Raw genomic sequence first — 20,453 nt, 5'->3', positions numbered from 1 at the left:
AATAATATGTCGAAAACAGTCACACCGACAAAAAAGAAACAAGCATAAGACTATTTTTGGTTTGTCTAACATATTTGTCCTGTGGCTTTTAGGGTCCATTTAAACATTCAACTTGACTTATTTCATCAACTAAAATTGACATTATTTCTGTAAGCCCATGAAGCTAATCTATTTGTGTTCTTTTTACAAAACCTCTTTTGGATAATACATTTATGTAACTGAATTTGTTGTGGACTTAGCTTTTTTTTTTACATCAAATGATGCTGACAATTTTATTACATTTTTAATCTTTTTGTTCTATTTATATTACTATATTATTGTGTATGCACCTTAGGGGATCTGCTCCCAATTTCGTTGTTCTTTGAACCTGTTCACTGTAATAATGACAATAAAACTCTATTCTATTCTACATTTTCATTTCATTTCTTCATTTAGTTGTTAATTTGTGTCTTTATTGCAAAGTTGTTTTTTTTACACTGAATTTATGTAACATCATTTTTTTGCGTTTGAATTTGTGAGTTTATTTTTTTTTACATTAAATCATGCTGACTATTTCATTACATTTCAATTGTATTTAATTTTGTATTTGTATTTAATTTACCAGAAGTGGGACTTGAGTTTTGAAGCCACACTCATATTTGTGCGCTGAATTTGTCTACACTGTATTTTAACAAATTGAATTTTTCAACATACAAATTTTGCCCACAAAATCAATTCAAATTTGCTGACCATTTCATTAAATTCTAATATTATTTAATTTCATGATGTAATTTATTTACTGGACGTGGGTCTTGAGTTTTTAAAGCAAGGAATATTTCTGCACTTAATCGTTTTTATGCTGTTTTTAAAAATCTCATTAAATAAACATTTATGAGCAAAATTTGTGTGTTAAAAAAACTGCAGAAATGAAGATTAAAGATTAAAGTACCAATAATTGTCACACACACACTAGATGTTCGTTGCTTCCGGTAAATTACATTAAATAATGAAATTGAATACTATTAACATTTAATAAAATTGTCAGTATAATATGATGTATTAAAATAAAAAAAAGTTTAAAAAATTCAAACGCTAAATGACCTTCCACACTAATGTAAAGACATTTTAACGTAATAGAAGAGATTAGAATGAGCTCATCTTCGGTGACATGGCGCCCTCTGGTGGACACAATGACGCAATGCGTGTGACAAACAAAGACTTCTGATGAATCAAATAAAATAATCATCATCATTTGCAAGTAACAAAACAGCATCAATGTTTGAGTCACGTGGCCCGAACATAGTCAATCAAGTGAAGGGTCAAAGTAGGCCACAGCGCCCTTTGACCCACATGACGTTGACCACGTGACTTTGACCACATGCGCACACCGCAGACTTGCAGCGGGACAAGGACGACGTGCAGGCGGACTGGACATGTCGCGGGCCGCGGAGAGGATCCGGCTGACGATCGGTCACCTTGATCGGTCACCGGCTGTGGTGGTGTCGGTATCCTCTCTTCCGTGCGTGGTTGCCGGTGCTCGGTGATGTATGAAGCCGAGAAAGGTGCTTTGTGCCGCGGCCAGCGCAGGCTGAGAGGCCGCAGACCTGCTGGACCCTCGGAGGACTGCAGGACGCTCATTTTACACTTCAATGTCTCTTTTTGTTGTAAATGTCTCTTTATGTTGTAAATGTCTCTTTATGTTGTAAATGTCTCTTTATGTTGTAAATGTCTCTTTTAAGTTATAAATGTCTCTTTAAGTTGTAAATGTCTCTTTATGTTGTAAATGTCTCTTTTAAGTTATAAATGTCTCTTTATGTTGTAAATGTCTCTTTTAAGTTATAAATGTCTCTTTAAGTTGTAAATGTCTCTTTATGTTGTAAATGTCTCTTTATGTTGTAAATGTCTCTTTATGTTGTAAATGTCTCTTTAAGTTATAAATGTCTCTTTATGTTGTAAATGTCTCTTTATGTTGTAAATGTCTCTTTTAAGTTATAAATGTCTCTTTTTGTTGTAAATGTCTCTTTATGTTGTAAATGTCTCTTTATGTTGTAAATGTCTCTTTATGTTGTAAATGTCTCTTTATGTTGTAAATGTCTCTTTATGTTGTAAATGTCTCTTTATGTTGTAAATGTCTCTTTATGTTGTAAATGTCTCTTTATGTTGTAAATGTCTCTTTATGTTGTAAATGTCTCTTTATGTTGTAAATGTCTCTTTATGTTGTAAATGTCTCTTTAAGTTATAAATGTCTCTTTATGTTGTAAATGTCTCTTTATGTTGTAAATGTCTCTTTATGTTGTAAATGTCTCTTTATGTTGTAAATGTCTCTTTATGTTGTAAATGTCTCTTTATGTTGTAAATGTCTCTTTAAGTTATAAATGTCTCTTTATGTTGTAAATGTCTCTTTAAGTTATAAATGTCTCTTTATGTTGTAAATGTCTCTTTATGTTGTAAATGTCTCTTTATGTTGTAAATGTCTCTTTATGTTGTAAATGTCTCTTTATGTTGTAAATGTCTCTTTATGTTGTAAATGTCTCTTTATGTTGTAAATGTCTCTTTATGTTGTAAATGTCTCTTTAAGTTATAAATGTCTCTTTATGTTGTAAATGTCTCTTTATGTTGTAAATGTCTCTTTATGTTGTAAATGTCTCTTTAAGTTATAAATGTCTCTTTATGTTGTAAATGTCTCTTTATGTTGTAAATGTCTCTTTATGTTGTAAATGTCTCTTTATGTTGTAAATGTCTCTTTATGTTGTAAATGTCTCTTTATGTTGTAAATGTCTCTTTATGTTGCAAATGTCTCTTTATGTTGCAAATGTCTCTTTAAGTTGTAAATGTCTCTTTATGTTGTAAATGTCTCTTTAAGTTATAAATGTCTCTTTATGTTGTAAATGTCTCTTTATGTTGTAAATGTCTCTTTATGTTGTAAATGTCTCTTTATGTTGCAAATGTCTCTTTAAGTTGTAAATGTCTCTTTATGTTGTAAATGTCTCTTTAAGTTATAAATGTCTCTTTATGTTGTAAATGTCTCTTTATGTTGTAAATGTCTCTTTAAGTTGTAAATGTCTCTTTATGTTGTAAATGTCTCTTTATGTTGTAAATGTCTCTTTGTGGATACTAGCAGTGCACCTGAATCTCCGAGTCAGCAAAACTAGGAGTGTTGACATGTTTTAAAAGCTGCAAAGCAGTGAAGTTGTGTAAATGGTAAATAAAAAGAGAATACAACAAATCCTTTTCAACTTATATTCAATTGAATAGACTGCAAAGACAAGATATTTCATGTTCACACTGAGAAACTTTGTTCTTTTTGGCAAATAATCATGAAGTTAGAATGTAATGGCAGCAACACATTGCAAAAAAGGCATGTTCACCACTGTGTTACATGGCCTTTCCTTTTAACAACACTCAGTTTTGGTTTGGGAAGTGAGGAGACACATTTTTGAAGTGGAATTCTTTCCCATTCTTGCTTGATGTACAGCTTAAGTTGTTCAACAGTCTCACTTCTCATATTTTAGACGCCACACATTTTCAATGTCTGGACTACAGGCAGGCCAGTCTAGTACCCGCACTCTTTTACTATGAAGCCACCTTGATGTAACACGTGGCTTGGCATTGTCTTGCTGAAATAAGCAGGGGCGTCCATGATAACGTTGCTTAGATGGCAACATATGTTGTTCCAAAAGCTGTATGTACCTTTCAGCATTAATGGTGCCTTCACAGATGTGTAAGTTACCCATGTCTTGACCACTAATACACCCCCATACCATCACACATGCTGCCTTTTACACTTTCACCCTAGAACATGTCTTGACCACTAATACACCCCCATACCATCACACATGCTGCCTTTTACACTTTCACCCTAGAACATGTCTTGACCACTAATACACCCCCATACCATCACACATGCTGCCTTCTACACTTTGCACCTTTAACAATCCGGATGGTTCTTTTCCTCTTTGGTCCGGAGGACACGGCGTCCACAGTTTCCATAAACAATTTGAAATGTGGACTCGTCAGACCACAGAACACTTTTCCACTTTGCATCAGTCCATCTTAGATGAGCTCGGGCCCAGCGAAGCGTTTCTGGGTGTTGTTGATAAATGGCTTTTTTTAAAAACTTGCACTTACAGATGTAGCGACCAACTGTAGTTACTGACAGTGGTTTTCTGAAGTGTTCTTGAGCCCATGTGGTGATATCCTTTACACACTGATGTGGCTTATTGATGCAGTACCGCCTGAGGGATGGAAGGTCACGGGCATTCAATGTAGGTTTTCAGCCTTGCTGCTTACCTGCAGTGATTTCTCCACATTCTCTGACCCTTTTGATGATATTACGGAGCGTAGATGGTGAAATCCCTAAATTCCTTGTTGAGAAATGTTGTTGTTCAACAATTAGCTCAGGCATTTGTTGACAAAGTGGTGACCTTCGCCCCGTCCTTGTTTGTGAATGACTGAGCATTTCATGGAAGCTGCTTTTATAGCCAATCATGGCACCCACCTGTTCCCAATTAGCATGTTCACCTGTGGGATGTTCCAAATAAGTCTTTGATGAGCATTCCTCAACTTTCTCACTCTTTTTTGCCACTTGTGCCAGCTTTTTTGAAACATGTTGCAGGCATCAAACTCCAAATGAGCTAATATTAGCAAGAAATACGAAAGTTTCTCAGTGTGAACATGAAATATCTTGTCTTTGCAGTCTATTCAATTGAATATAAGTTGAAAAGGATTTGTTGTATTCTCTTTTTATTGACCATTTACACAACTTCACTGCTTTTGTACTTTGTACATTGTTCTTCCTTAACTTGAGCACCTTCAGGCTGCACCAACTTCCTGTCAAAGCCTCAACTTTCACCCTCACAAACTCAGGTAAGAACCTTCGTTCAGCTTTAATGGGAGTTGTTATGTAATGCACACTCTTATGTCTTTTTATCGCCCTTTGACCCACGAGGCCTTCTGTGCTTCAGTCCATGTTGACCCAGCTTGTTTGTCAGCTTCTTTTATTCTGAAATCCTCAACCAAGTAGGAAAGGCTTAGTTTGTTGAGAGTGCTACTTTAGTAATATATCATCACAGCCAAAGATTACTTAAACTTGATGTTTAATAAGTCAGTATTTGAGAAAATATTGGAGCATTTTGTCTGTCATTCACAATCCTTATGACAAGAACACGTTTTTCATTTTTTATGCATTCTAAATCGTAAATAAAAGCTAGCTAAAGTCAGCTAACAATGCAGTCAAGGAGAATGGATAGATTAGATTAGATGCTTCGCAATTCAGACACGGTTGATTATAAAATTGATTAGTAAACGTCAAAAATGTATTATTTATTCATTGTGAATAAAGTCATGCAGACAGTTGTAAAACTGGTCTGACTGCTGGGGCTGTGAGTCTTTGGCCACCACACCATTCCTTTCTTGGGGGTAATGATTAGATTCAAAATGATTCTTGATTCAAAATCAATACTGTTTAATAAGATTAGCTGCCAGTTCTATGATGAACTACATTCCTCCATACAATAGATACAAAAATGTCTATATTACTTCAAAGAAAAGTGGTTTTGTGTAACTAAATTCTAGCCAAACATTTAATAAAGTCAAATACAAATAGGGCAGTTATACTTCTCTTTTGTAAAGTACATGTGTAGAGCAGATATAGATCATCTACATCTACTATATGGTGTGTAAAGTACATGTGTAGAGCAGATATAGATCATCTACATCTACTATATGCCTTGTCTGAGTGTCAGGACAGGACACATTCAAAAAACAAAAGTAGAAACAATAAAACAATAGATTTGGGTTTTTTCATCCATTAAGAATCGATAAAAAAAAGAATTACAATTGATTTGAAAATCACCCCTATAATTTAGTGTTAAAGAGGAACTGCACTTGTTTTGGAATTGTGCCTATCGTGCACAATCATTATGAAATACATGAAGATGGTTATTTTTTAATGCATTCTATATATTCAATGAATGCGGTCAAAAGTCTGCTAACAATGGAGACTATAGGAGTCGCTCTATTCTGCCTACAAAATCCTTAAAAAACATCCAAACACCTTCATTAAGTTGTTCTATATATAAGTATATATGTCATGTAGTAACATTCATAATAACATGTAATATATACAGGATGTAAGTATATATGTCATGTAGTAACATTCATAATAACATGTAATATATACATGATGTAAGTACATATGTAATGTAGTAACATTCATAATAACATGTAATATATACATGATGTAAGTATATATGTCGTGTAGTAACATTCATAATAACATGTAATATATACATGATGTAAGTATATATGTCATGTAGTAACATTCATAATAACATGTCATATATACATGACGTAAGTATATATGTCATGTAGTAACATTCATAATAACATGTAATATATACATGAAGTATATATGTCATGTAGTAACATTCATAATAACATGTAATATATACATGAAGTAAGTATATATGTCATGTAGTAACATTCATAATAACATGTAATATATACATGATGTAAGTATATATGTCATGTAGTAACATTCATAATAACATGTAATATATACATGAAGTAAGTATATATGTCATGTAGTAACATTCATAATAACATGTAATATATACATGATGTAAGTATATATGTCATGTAGTAACATTCATAATAACATGTAATATATACATGATGTAAGTATATATGTCATGTAGTAACATTCATAATAACATGTAATATATACATGATGTAAGTATATATGTCATGTAGTAACATTCATAATAACATGTAATATATACATGAAGTAAGTATATATGTCATGTAGTAACATTCATAATAACATGTAATATATACATGATGTAAGTATATATGTCATGTAGTAACATTCATAATAACATGTAATATATACACGATGTAAGTATATATGTCATGTAGTAACATTCATAATAACATGTAATATATACATGATGTAAGTATATATGTCATGTAGTAACATTCATAATAACATGTAATATATACATGATGTAAGTATATATGTCATGTAGTAACATTCATAATAACATGTAATATATACATGATGTAAGTATATATGTCATGTAGTAACATTCATAATAACATGTAATATATACATGATGTAAGTATATATGTCATGTAGTAACATTCATAATAACATGTAATATATACACGATGTAAGTATATATGTCATGTAGTAACATTCATAATAACATGTAATATATACATGATGTAAGTATATATGTCATGTAGTAACATTCATAATAACATGTAATATATACATGATGTAAGTATATATGTCATGTAGTAACATTCATAATAACATGTAATATATACATGATGTAAGTATATATGTCATGTAGTAACATTCATAATAACATGTAATATATACATGATGTAAGTATATATGTCATGTAGTAACATTCATAATAACATGTCATATATACATGATGTAAGTGTATATGTCATGTAGTAACATTCATAATAACATGTAATATATACATGAAGTATATATGTCATGTAGTAACATTCATAATAACATGTAATATATACATGATGTAAGTATATATGTCATGTAGTAACATTCATAATAACATGTAATATATACATGATGTAAGTATATATGTCATGTAGTAACATTCATAATAACATGTAATATATACATGATGTAAGTATATATGTCATGTAGTAACATTCATAATAACATGTCATATATACATGATGTAAGTATATATGTCATGTAGTAACATTCATAATAACATGTCATATATACATGATGTAAGTATATATGTCATGTAGTAACATTCATAATAACATGTCATATATACATGATGTAAGTATATATGTCATGTAGTAACATTCATAATAACATGTCATATATACATGATGTAAGTATATATGTCATGTAGTAACATTCATAATAACATGTAATATATACACGATGTAAGTATATATGTCATGTAGTAACATTCATAATAACATGTAATATATACATGATGTAAGTATATATGTCATGTAGTAACATTCATAATAACATGTAATATATACATGATGTAAGTATATATGTCATGTAGTAACATTCATAATAACATGTAATATATACATGATGTAAGTATATATGTCATGTAGTAACATTCATAATAACATGTAATATATACATGATGTAAGTATATATGTCATGTAGTAACATTCATAATAACATGTAATATATACACGATGTAAGTATATATGTCATGTAGTAACATTCATAATAACATGTAATATATACATGATGTAAGTATATATGTCATGTAGTAACATTCATAATAACATGTAATATATACATGATGTAAGTATATATGTCATGTAGTAACATTCATAATAACATGTAATATATACATGATGTAAGTATATATGTCATGTAGTAACATTCATAATAACATGTAATATATACATGATGTAAGTATATATGTCATGTAGTAACATTCATAATAACATGTCATATATACATGATGTAAGTGTATATGTCATGTAGTAACATTCATAATAACATGTAATATATACATGAAGTATATATGTCATGTAGTAACATTCATAATAACATGTAATATATACATGATGTAAGTATATATGTCATGTAGTAACATTCATAATAACATGTAATATATACATGATGTAAGTATATATGTCATGTAGTAACATTCATAATAACATGTAATATATACATGATGTAAGTATATATGTCATGTAGTAACATTCATAATAACATGTCATATATACATGATGTAAGTATATATGTCATGTAGTAACATTCATAATAACATGTCATATATACATGATGTAAGTATATATGTCATGTAGTAACATTCATAATAACATGTCATATATATATGATGTAAGTATATATGTCATGTAGTAACATTCATAATAACATGTCATATATACATGATGTAAGTATATATGTCATGTAGTAACATTCATAATAACATGTAATATATACATGATGTAAGTATATATGTCATGTAGTAACATTCATAATAACATGTAATATATACATGATGTAAGTATATATGTAATGTAGTAACATTCAAAATAACATGTAATATATACATGATGTAAGTATATATGTCATGTAGTAACATTCATAATAACATGTAATATATACATGATGTAAGTATATATGTCATGTAGTAACATTCATAATAACATGTCATATATACATGATGTAAGTATATATGTCATGTAGTAACATTCATAATAACATGTAATATATACATGATGTAAGTATATATGTCATGTAGTAACATTCATAATAACATGTAATATATACATGATGTAAGTATATATGTCATGTAGTAACATTCATAATAACGTGAATATATACATGATGTAAGTATATATGTCATGTAGTAACATTCATAATAACATGTCATATATACATGATGTAAGTATATATGTCATGTAGTAACATTCATAATAACATGTAATACATACATGATGTAAGTATATATGTCATGTAGTAACATTCATAATAACATGTAATATATACATGATGTAAGTATATATGTAGTGTAGTAACATTCATAATAACATGTCATTGTTTACGTATTTCATCGCTTTAGGCATACGCAGTGAATTAATTTAAACAACGTTCCCCCTTTTTTCACGGCAGACTTCATGAGAGCCAACAAACATAATACTACATCACTTACTGTACAATGTCTGCTGTCATTAGACTGCTAGGATGTTCATATATTCCCATTTAGATGAAGAATGACTCATAATCCTCGCCAAGAAAAGGGGGTGGAACCAAGCGTCTTTTCGTGTTCTTATTGCCATTTCCGGGTCTAAATTGGCTGTCAAAGTGTCCAAACTTGTTGGATTACATCCTCATCCTTCTACTATCCAGGTGAGAGGCATGATCTGCAATAAAGTTTGATGAGCAAGGAAACGAGGAGGCAGCGGATCAGTCATTTATGTAAACATTTGCACATAAGCTTGCGTTGCTATAAATAGTTGGTCTGTGTTAGCACTTGTAACAACAATATGACTAATACTTGTTAATATTTATAATAACAATATAATTAATATTTGTTAATATTTATAGTAACAATATGACTAATACTTGTTAACATTTATAATAACAATATCACTAATACTTGTTAATATTTATAATAACTATATGACTAATGCTTGTTAATATTTATAATAACAATATCGATAATACTTGGTAACATTTATAATAACAATATGACTAATACTTGTTAATATTTATAATAACAATATCACTAATACTAGTTAACATTTATAATAACAATATAATTAATATTTGTTAATATTTATAATAACAGTATCATTAATACTTGTAAATATTTATAATAACAATATGACTAATACTTGTTAATATTCATAATAACAATATCACTAATGCTTGTTAACATTTATAATAACAACATAATTAATATTTGTTAATATTTATAATAACAGTATCATTAATACTTGTTAATATTTATAATAATAGTTAATATTCAAGTCACCAAATGTAAATAGAGTATTGTTGGCACTTTTTGGATGTTATTTATTGGTTTTTATGGGCGAAAGAGGAGCTCCCATTGGCTTGGCTCTAAGTGAATGCATTACAAAATAATCCATACCTCGTCATGTCTTTCAGAATTATTGTGAACAATTGTCAAAATTTTAAAAAAAGTGCAGGTCCCCTTTAATTTTAAATTGGGCTCCGGGGCCCTCTGTAGTGGTAAAGTTCTCAAAAAGGTGAAGAATCCCTGGCCTGAAAAACAATCTTAGTCAAATAGATGGATTTAGAATGGATGAATAAGAACCAGGAGTCAGTCAATCAGTTCTTCATCTATCCATGTGTGGTTCATGGTAAGTAATGAGGCACAAAAGGTGATGAGTCAGGGGTAAATACTGGAATGGTGTGACTTGTACACTTGGTGATCAGATGAGTCAGGGGTAAATACTGGAATGGTGTGACTTGTACACTTGGTGATCAGATGAGTCAGGGGTGAATACTGGAATGGTGTGACTTGTACACTTGGTGATCAGATGAGTCAGGGGTAAATACTGGAATGGTGTGACTTGTACACTTGGTGATCAGATGAGTCAGGGGTAAATACTGGAATGGTGTGACTTGTACACTTGGTGATCAGATGAGTCAGGGGTGAATACTGGAATGGTGTGACTTGTACACTTGGTGATCAGATGAGTCAGGGGTAAATACTGGAATGGTGTGACTTGTACACTTGGTGATCAGATGAGTCAGGGGTAAATACTGGAATGGTGTGACTTGTACACTTGGTGATCAGATGAGTCAGGGGTAAATACTGAAATGGTGTGACTTGTACACTTGGTGATCAGATGAGTCAGGGGTAAATACTGGAATGGTGTGACTTGTACACTTGGTGATCAGATGAGTCAGGGGTAAATACTGGAATGGTGTGACTTGTACACTTGGTGATCAGATGAGTCAGGGGTGAATACTGGAATGGTGTGACTTGTACACTTGGTGATCAGATGAGTCAGGGGTAAATACTGGAATGGTGTGACTTGTACACTTGGTGATCAGATGAGTCAGGGGTGAATACTGGAATGGTGTGACTTGTACACTTGGTGATCAGATGAGTCAGGGGTAAATACTGGAATGGTGTGACTTGTACACTTGGTGATCAGATGAGTCAGGGGTGAATACTGGAATGGTGTGACTTGTACACTTGGTGATCAGATGAGTCAGGGGTAAATACTGGAATGGTGTGACTTGTACACTTGGTGATCAGATGAGTCAGGGGTAAATACTGGAATGGTGTGACTTGTACACTTGGTGATCAGATGAGTCAGGGGTAAATACTGAAATAGTGTGACTTGTACACTTGGTGATCAGATGAGTCAGGGGTAAATACTGAAATGGTGTGACTTGTACACTTGGTGATCAGATGAGTCAGGGGTAAATACTGGAATGGTGTGACTTGTACACTTGGTGATCAGATGAGTCAGGGGTAAATACTGAAATAGTGTGACTTGTACACTTGGTGATCAGATGAGTCAGGGGTAAATACTGAAATGGTGTGACTTGTACACTTGGTGATCAGATGAGTCAGGGGTAAATACTGGAATGGTGTGACTTGTACACTTGGTGATCAGATGAGTCAGGGGTAAATACTGGAATGGTGTGACTTGTACACTTGGTGATCAGATGAGTCAGGGGTAAATACTGGAATGGTGTGACTTGTACACTTGGTGATCAGATGAGTCAGGGGTAAATACTGGAATGGTGTGACTTGTACACTTGGTGATCAGATGAGTCAGGGGTAAATACTGGAATGGTGTGACTTGTACACTTGGTGATCAGATGAGTCAGGGGTAAATACTGAAATGGTGTGACTTGTACACTTGGTGATCAGATGAGTCAGGGGTAAATACTGAAATGGTGTGACTTGTACACTTGGTGATCAGATGAGTCAGGGGTAAATACTGGAATGGTGTGACTTGTACACTTGGTGATCAGATGAGTCAGGGGTAAATACTGAAATGGTGTGACTTGTACACTTGGTGATCAGATGAGTCAGGGGTAAATACTGGAATGGTGTGACTTGTACACTTGGTGATCAGATGAGTCAGGGGTGAATACTGGAATGGTGTGACTTGTACACTTGGTGATCAGATGAGTCAGGGGTAAATACTGGAATGGTGTGACTTGTACACTTGGTGATCAGATGAGTCAGGGGTAAATACTGGAATGGTGTGACTTGTACACTTGGTGATCAGATGAGTCAGGGGTAAATACTGAAATAGTGTGACTTGTACACTTGGTGATCAGATGAGTCAGGGGTAAATACTGAAATGGTGTGACTTGTACACTTGGTGATCAGATGAGTCAGGGGTAAATACTGGAATGGTGTGACTTGTACACTTGGTGATCAGATGAGTCAGGGGTAAATACTGAAATAGTGTGACTTGTACACTTGGTGATCAGATGAGTCAGGGGTAAATACTGAAATGGTGTGACTTGTACACTTGGTGATCAGATGAGTCAGGGGTAAATACTGGAATGGTGTGACTTGTACACTTGGTGATCAGATGAGTCAGGGGTAAATACTGGAATGGTGTGACTTGTACACTTGGTGATCAGATGAGTCAGGGGTAAATACTGGAATGGTGTGACTTGTACACTTGGTGATCAGATGAGTCAGGGGTAAATACTGGAATGGTGTGACTTGTACACTTGGTGATCAGATGAGTCAGGGGTAAATACTGGAATGGTGTGACTTGTACACTTGGTGATCAGATGAGTCAGGGGTAAATACTGAAATGGTGTGACTTGTACACTTGGTGATCAGATGAGTCAGGGGTAAATACTGAAATGGTGTGACTTGTACACTTGGTGATCAGATGAGTCAGGGGTAAATACTGGAATGGTGTGACTTGTACACTTGGTGATCAGATGAGTCAGGGGTAAATACTGAAATGGTGTGACTTGTACACTTGGTGATCAGATGAGTCAGGGGTAAATACTGAAATGGTGTGACTTGTACATTTGGTGATCAGATGAGTCAGGGGTAAATACTGGAATGGTGTGACTTGTACACTTGGTGATCAGATGAGTCAGGGGTAAATACTGAAATGGTGTGACTTGTACATTTGGTGATCAGATGAGTCAGGGGTAAATACTGGAATGGTGTGACTTGTACACTTGGTGATCAGATGAGTCAGGGGTAAATACTGAAATGGTGTGACTTGTACACTTGGTGATCAGATGAGTCAGGGGTAAATACTGAAATGGTGTGACTTGTACACTTGGTGATCAGATGAGTCAGGGGTAAATACTGAAATAGTGTGACTTGTACATTTGGTGATCAGATGAGTCAGGGGTAAATACTGAAATGGTGTGACTTGTACACTTGGTGATCAGATACACGCTGGATGAAAAGGAGCTGCTGAGCGCAGAGGAGCGACTCTTCTACGAGCAAAATGGCTTCTTTGTCGTGAAGAAGCTGGTGTCTGCTGAGGACGTGGACTTGTTCCGGTAAAACACCTCAAACTCTGTCACCGTGGCACCGGGAATGAAGTCACCCCTTTGGGTTTGTCTTCAGGAAGGCGTTTGAGCGCATTTGTCAGCAGGAAGTCAAGGTGCCCGGTCTGGTTGTGATGAGAGACGTCGCCATCGCCAAGTCCGAGTTTGTTCCGGATCAGAGAGCCGTGTCCAAACTCCAGGACTTTCAGGAGGATCCTGAACTTTTCCGCTACTGCACCTTGCCACAGGTACTCCAAACACTTTACCAGCTGGGAGTCATTCTTTTGTTATTGTCACGACGTATACTGTAAGTACTTGGGATGGAGAACTTGTCTAAACTTCCAATTCAACTGGGGATTTTCTTTGGAAACAAGTCCTGTTTTTCCTTACAAGTTAGGAAACGCTTGATTCTGACCTCTTCTATACCTTTACCAGATTACGGAGACCGGCTTTTTAGGAACTTATTTGAAAAACTGGATAGTGTATATCACTGTGCCTTAGTTTTATTACTGCTTGTCCAACATTGCACTTGATATTGTTGCATCTTCCTCTCAGGGAATAAAACTCACTTCAAATTCCTCTAATATTACAATTCTATCCATGTGGTCTAAAACAGTGTTTGACTTACAGACTTCAGGACAGACTACTAATGCAGATTTTACAAAAGACTGTTTACCTTAATTTGTGTTTTGGCGCCAGGTGAGTCTGTCCAGAAGAGTGCAAGAAATGTCCAATCCTCATTTTATCAAATCCCGGACAAGCCCCCAAATTGTTGCGCGCGACCAGTCTTCCTCTCAGGGGAAAAAAAACGCTGGTCAATGCCAAGTTCTTTTGGATGACATATATGTTGACTAAAAAGGACTCCAGAGACAAAAAGTAGTACTTGCTTCAGGAGACCAGCCCTTACAATGCAACCATAGCATGAGCAAGCGAGGTCAAAATCCAAAGAAAAAGAGTCAGTTTATGTAAAGCCCAGAAAGAAATGCAGCTGCTACTTCAAAACACATAAGGAGCTGGCCAAAACAGCTCTGTGAGCCGACAAACAGGAGCCCTTAAGACAAAACAAAAGAGTTTAATAGCGGACATAAGAAGAAAAACCCAAAGAGTTCACATGGGGAAAGACTCACTGCTTCAAACTTGATTATGAATTAAGCAAGAACACTTCAAAAGATCTCATTCTCATTCACAACCTACTCAGTGGTCTAGTGCAGTGGTCCCCAACCACCGGGCCGCGGCCCACCGATTGGTACCGGGCCGCACAAGAAATTTAAACAAAAAAAAATAAAAAAAATTTTTTTAAATCAACATAAAAAACACAATATATACATTATATATCAATATAGATCGATACAGTCTGCAGGGATACAGTCCGTAAGCACACATGATTGTATTTCTTTATGGAAAAAAAAAAAAAAAACGTATTTTTTATTTTTTAAATACACCCTCAGATCTTGACCAGAACTGGTACAAATGACACGCTAAAGGGCTGGTTCGGTCAGTACCATCCGTAGTAGGCGGAGCCTGGCGGCAAAAACTGCTCAGTCGACCACCACTGATCTCCTTCCAAACTGATGTGAGGCTTTTCGGTCGACCCCAATAGGGACAAGCGGTAGAAAATGGATGAAGGTTTGGGTGTGGTCATTTCCCCAATATGACCTTGGACTAAAAGTGCCCTTGTGCCGTCAGGTCCTGAAGTATGTGGAGTGCTTCGTCGGAGCGGACATCATGGCCATGCACACCATGCTCATCAACAAACCTCCAGATGCAGGTAGGACGCTGCACAACAGGAGAGGCTGTTGGGAGACTGACCCAGGTGCGGGTGTGCAGGTAAGAAAACCTCCCGCCACCCCATGCACCAGGACCTGCACTACTTCCCCTTCAGACCCGCCGACCGCATTGTCTGCGCCTGGACAGCCTTGGAGCGGGTGAACCGGCAGAACGGCTGCCTGGTGGTCCTGCCAGGAACACACACGGGCACGCTGAAGGAGCACGACTACCCGGACTGGCAGGTAAGACCAGCCCTTGGCAAATACCAGCTGGAAAAACCATACCATTGTGTCATTAAATTGTGTTTACAAGTGTGTGAACATACCCTCTGAACATCACAGAATGCCACACCTTCAGTCGGCCATTTTCAATATTCCGCTCTGAATACATTCCACTGACATCACTGTAGTAACACTTCTGCACTCTGACCATATTATTAGGGCAGTCATACTGGAAATACAGAAACATTGTAAAGAGATGTGCTGTACCTAGCAATGCTGCTAATGCTACAGTGTTTCAACAAAGCTACATCCGTTTAGCACTCACCTTCTAAAACTTATTCATCATCCTCTTTGTGTTCAGGCTCAGAAATATAAGGTTGTGTATCCTAATTGTTCCCGAAGTAATCCTTGTTGTCGCTCACAAAGTCTGCTTGATTAGCATTGTTGTTGATGGGGAAGAGATCTGTGGTTCCTCCTCTACATCATTACCTCTTGTCTGGGGTGTGTCTGTGAGATTGATACTATTCTGATCACATCTATTTACTTAGTAAGTCCTCAGGTGTCATAAACCATATAAATATGATAATAACTTCAATGTAGAGCCAACTTGTTTTTACACTCTACTACTTCTAGCATGTGTGTGCACACCTTTCATTATAGTACTACTTTAGGTATGGCCAGGTTTCATTATAGTACTGCTTTAGGTATGGCCAGGTTTCATCATAGTACTACTTTAGGTATGGCCAGGTTTCATTATAGTACTACTTTAGGTATGGCCAGGTTTCATCATAGTACTACTTTAGGTATGCCCAGGTTTCATTATAGTACTACTTTAGGTATGGCCAGGTTTCATTATAGTACTACTTTAGGTATGGCCAGGTTTCATTATAGTACTAGTACGTGTGGTGTGCAGGGTGGTGTGAACAAGATGTACCACGGAGTGCGGGACTACAACCCTCAACACCAGCGTGTGCACCTGGAGATGGAGAAGGGCGACACCGTCTTTTTCCACCCGTTGCTCATCCACGGTTCTGGCATGAACCAGACCCAAGGCTTTCGGAAGGTACGGGGGTTACCCACAATGCATTTCCCCACCACAACACAATCTCTTGTGTGTTTGTCAAGGTCATCTCTTGTGTTTGTTTATCAAGGTCATCTCTTGTGTGTGTTTGTCAAGGTCATCTCTTGTGTGTGTTTGTCAAGGTCATCTCTTGTGTGTGTTTGTCAAGGTCATCTTGTGTGTGTGTTTGTCAAGGTCATCTCTTGTGTGTGTTTGTCAAGGTCATCTCTTGTGTGTGTTTGTCAAGGTCATCTCTTGTGTGTGTTTGTCAAGGTCATCTCTTGTGTGTGTTTGTCAAGGTCATCTCTTGTGTGTGTTTGTCAAGGTCATCTCTTGTGTGTGTTTGTCAAGGCCATCTCTTGTGTGTGTTTGTCAAGGTCATCTCTTGTGTGTTTGTCAAGGTCATCTCTTGTGTGTGTTTGTCAAGGTCATCTTGTGTGTGTGTTTGTCAAGGTCATCTCTTGTGTGTGTTTGTCAAGGTCATCTCTTGTGTGTGTTTGTCAAGGTCATCTCTTGTGTGTGTTTGTCAAGGCCATCTCTTGTGTGTGTTTGTCAAGGTCATCTCTTGTGTGTGTTTGTCAAGGTCATCTCTTGTGTGTGTTTGTCAAGGCCATCTCTTGTGTGTGTTTGTCAAGGTCATCTCTTGTGTGTGTTTGTCAAGGTCATCTTGTGTGTGTGTTTGTCAAGGTCATCTCTTGTGTGTGTTTGTCAAGGTCATCTCTTGTGTGTGTTTGTCAAGGTCATCTCTTGTGTGTGTTTGTCAAGGTCATCTCTTGTGTGTGTTTGTCAAGGCCATCTCTTGTGTGTGTTTGTCAAGGTCATCTCTTGTGTGTGTTTGTCAAGGTCATCTCTTGTGTGTGTTTGTCAAGGTCATCTCTTGTGTGTGTTTGTCAAGGTCATCTCTTGTGTGTGTTTGTCAAGGTCATCTCTTGTGTGTGTTTGTCAAGGTCATCTCTTGTGTGTGTTTGTCAAGGCCATCTCTTGTGTGTGTTTGTCAAGGTCATCTCTTGTGTGTGTTTGTCAAGGTCATCTCTTGTGTGTGTTTGTCAAGGTCATCTCTTGTGTGTGTTTGTCAAGGTCATCTCTTGTGTGTGTTTGTCAAGGTCATCTCTTGTGTGTTTGTCAAGGTCATCTCTTGTGTGTGTTTGTCAAGGTCATCTCTTGTGTGTGTTTGTCAAGGTCATCTCTTGTGTGTGTTTGTCAAGGTCATCTTGTGTGTGTGTTTGTCAAGGTCATCTCTTGTGTGTGTTTGTCAAGGTCATCTCTTGTGTGTGTTTGTCAAGGTCATCTCTTGTGTGTGTTTGTCAAGGTCATCTCTTGTGTGTGTTTGTCAAGGTCATCTCTTGTGTGTGTTTGTCAAGGTCATCTCTTGTGTGTTTGTCAAGGTCATCTCTTGTGTGTGTTTGTCAAGGCCATCTCTTGCCACTACGCCAGCTCTGACTGCTACTACATGGACGTGAAGGGAACCACGCAGGAGAACATCCAGGATGAAGTGAAGGAGCTGGCGGCCAAGAAATACCCCATGACTGACAACATCTCCTTCCAGGTGACACAATGTTTGCTTGAGATATATATATATATATATATATATATATATATATATATATATATATATAGGAGATTTTAATGGAAGCATTCACATACCATGGTTTATAGGGCACAGAGCGGGTGTGTACAGGCAGGCGTGGGGGCGTGGTGATTGACTCATGTGTTACCTAGGAGGTGTTTCCTTCTGTGACGGCATGCTGATACAATTTCGCTGCGCTTGTTGAGGGATGACAAGTCTGGTCGGTATATAATAAACAGTTTCTCTTTTAGGCATAGGTTGCATCTTTTATTACCACTGTTGTAAGGTGTGCTGGATGCAAGAATTTGCCATGTTATTGAATATTCAACATTATTGTCTTTGAGATTCCAAATGTGTTTGCTGAGTTCTGTAGTGTTCCGCAGGCTTTTGCATCTGAAAGAAGTCTTGTGATTGTTCCATCTGGTTTTGAATTCTCCCTCAGTTAATAGTACGTATGTGTCGGATGTGTTAATGTCCTTGCGTGTTACCTTTGCTTGGTAAACGACTGATGGTTGTAAGCACCCCCCGTTGAGAGGGCAATCAGGTTTCTTGCGGCAGTTACAGCCTTCGTCGGTTTTGGAGTCGTTCTGCCTGGTGGTGGGCGGCTCCTTTTCAATTGCTTTATTGTGGTTTGAAATGATTTGTCGTATGTTGTTCATGCAGCTGTAGCTCAATTTAATGTTGTTCTTGTTGAATATTAATTAATATTAATATTAAATTGAGCTACAGCTGCATGAACAAGTACAGACCTGGGCATTCTGCGGCCCGCGGGCCACATCCGGCCCTTTGTGCGTCCCTGTCCTGCCCGTGTGAGGCCAGTCATAAATTACAAAATACATTTTAAAAAGTATCTATGTCGAGTGTGCAATACAACGGTGCTGCTTTTGTTTTGAAAAGCGTTATTTGTATTACTTCCGTGTGGACGTATGCGCGTGCGTGATTGTGAGTGAATGTGAACAGCTGCAATCACAAATTACAAAATAAAGTTGAAAAAACATCTATGTCGTGCGCGCAATACAACTGTGCTGCTTTTATTTTGAAAAGTGTTATTTATGTGCGTATGTCCGTGTGTAACCTGCGAGTGAAGGTGCACATGCAGCGACAAGTGATGCACGCTTTACACCCGAGACGCTAAAAAGAGAAAAGTTGATGAGGAATGGCGTGTTTTCAACAAGACATGGACTGCCAAGCAACGTTCCCTCTAAGGTGCGTGCCTGCGCAATTGCGCACTGCTCAAGCGTCCTCTGCGCACAGCAAATATATGCCGCCCACCAAATCAAATCCCATCTGAATTGTAAACAAAATAAACACATTTATTCTGTGTAATTTTGCAATGCAACTCTGAGTGACAGTGACAACAAGCGGCCCTAACGGTGTTCGTCAACACCGTTCAATTATTGCAACGTCTATCGAGATGCTTCGAGGACAGGAATTATATCCATCACTTTATTGAGCAAAACTGTTTATATTCGGCCATAACCGCACCAAAAACATGAGTAAAACACTTCTATCTGGAAAAACTAGTAATTTTCTGCCGTACAAACCAGGCCAACACCAACTTGTCATCTGTCACCAACACGCATACCACTAAACCACTGGTGCGTTTATGGCCACACAAAAAGTCGGACAACTCAAACACCACACAAAGTTACACTATGACTCCTCAGTCATAAGTGTGCTTGTTTTACTGTCATTTATTATTAATGTTAATTTATTGATATTAATCATGGAATGTTGTTACTAGAGAAAGTTACAGGAATGCACACTTCATCCTATGCTTACATTTCATTGTGCAACATGAGGATGTTTAAGGGCAACTAAATGTGATCTCTGAAAGGGCTACAAATGATTTCCAAA

General features: G+C 36.3%; 1 protein-coding gene across 2 annotated transcripts in view; it reads left to right on the top strand.

Annotated features, from left to right (window-relative positions):
• Nucleotides 1-1,349: 1,349 nt before the first annotated feature.
• The window catches only part of phyh (phytanoyl-CoA 2-hydroxylase), a 21,285-nt gene continuing 2,181 nt past the window's right edge, over nucleotides 1,350-20,453 (top strand). Inside the window, exons 1-8 of one of the 2 annotated variants that reach the window (XM_062066644.1) lie at nucleotides 1,350-1,484; nucleotides 4,796-4,845; nucleotides 13,880-13,993; nucleotides 14,061-14,229; nucleotides 15,668-15,749; nucleotides 15,896-15,990; nucleotides 16,883-17,032; nucleotides 18,441-18,575. In XM_062066644.1, coding sequence (XP_061922628.1) covers nucleotides 1,413-1,484; nucleotides 4,796-4,845; nucleotides 13,880-13,993; nucleotides 14,061-14,229; nucleotides 15,668-15,749; nucleotides 15,896-15,990; nucleotides 16,883-17,032; nucleotides 18,441-18,575 — 867 coding nt within the window. In that variant the 5' untranslated portion in view covers nucleotides 1,350-1,412. Of the gene's footprint in view, nucleotides 1,485-4,795; nucleotides 4,846-13,879; nucleotides 13,994-14,060; nucleotides 14,230-15,667; nucleotides 15,750-15,808; nucleotides 15,991-16,882; nucleotides 17,033-18,440; nucleotides 18,576-20,453 lie in introns of both variants that reach the window. The other variant, XM_062066643.1, reaches the window with a different exon arrangement.

This window comes from Entelurus aequoreus, linkage group LG12 (assembly GCF_033978785.1).
Source record: "Entelurus aequoreus isolate RoL-2023_Sb linkage group LG12, RoL_Eaeq_v1.1, whole genome shotgun sequence".
In the NCBI taxonomy this organism is placed as follows: domain Eukaryota; kingdom Metazoa; phylum Chordata; class Actinopteri; order Syngnathiformes; family Syngnathidae; genus Entelurus; species Entelurus aequoreus.
Note: the sequence above shows the minus strand (reverse complement) of the source record. Positions and strands in the feature narration are given on the sequence as shown.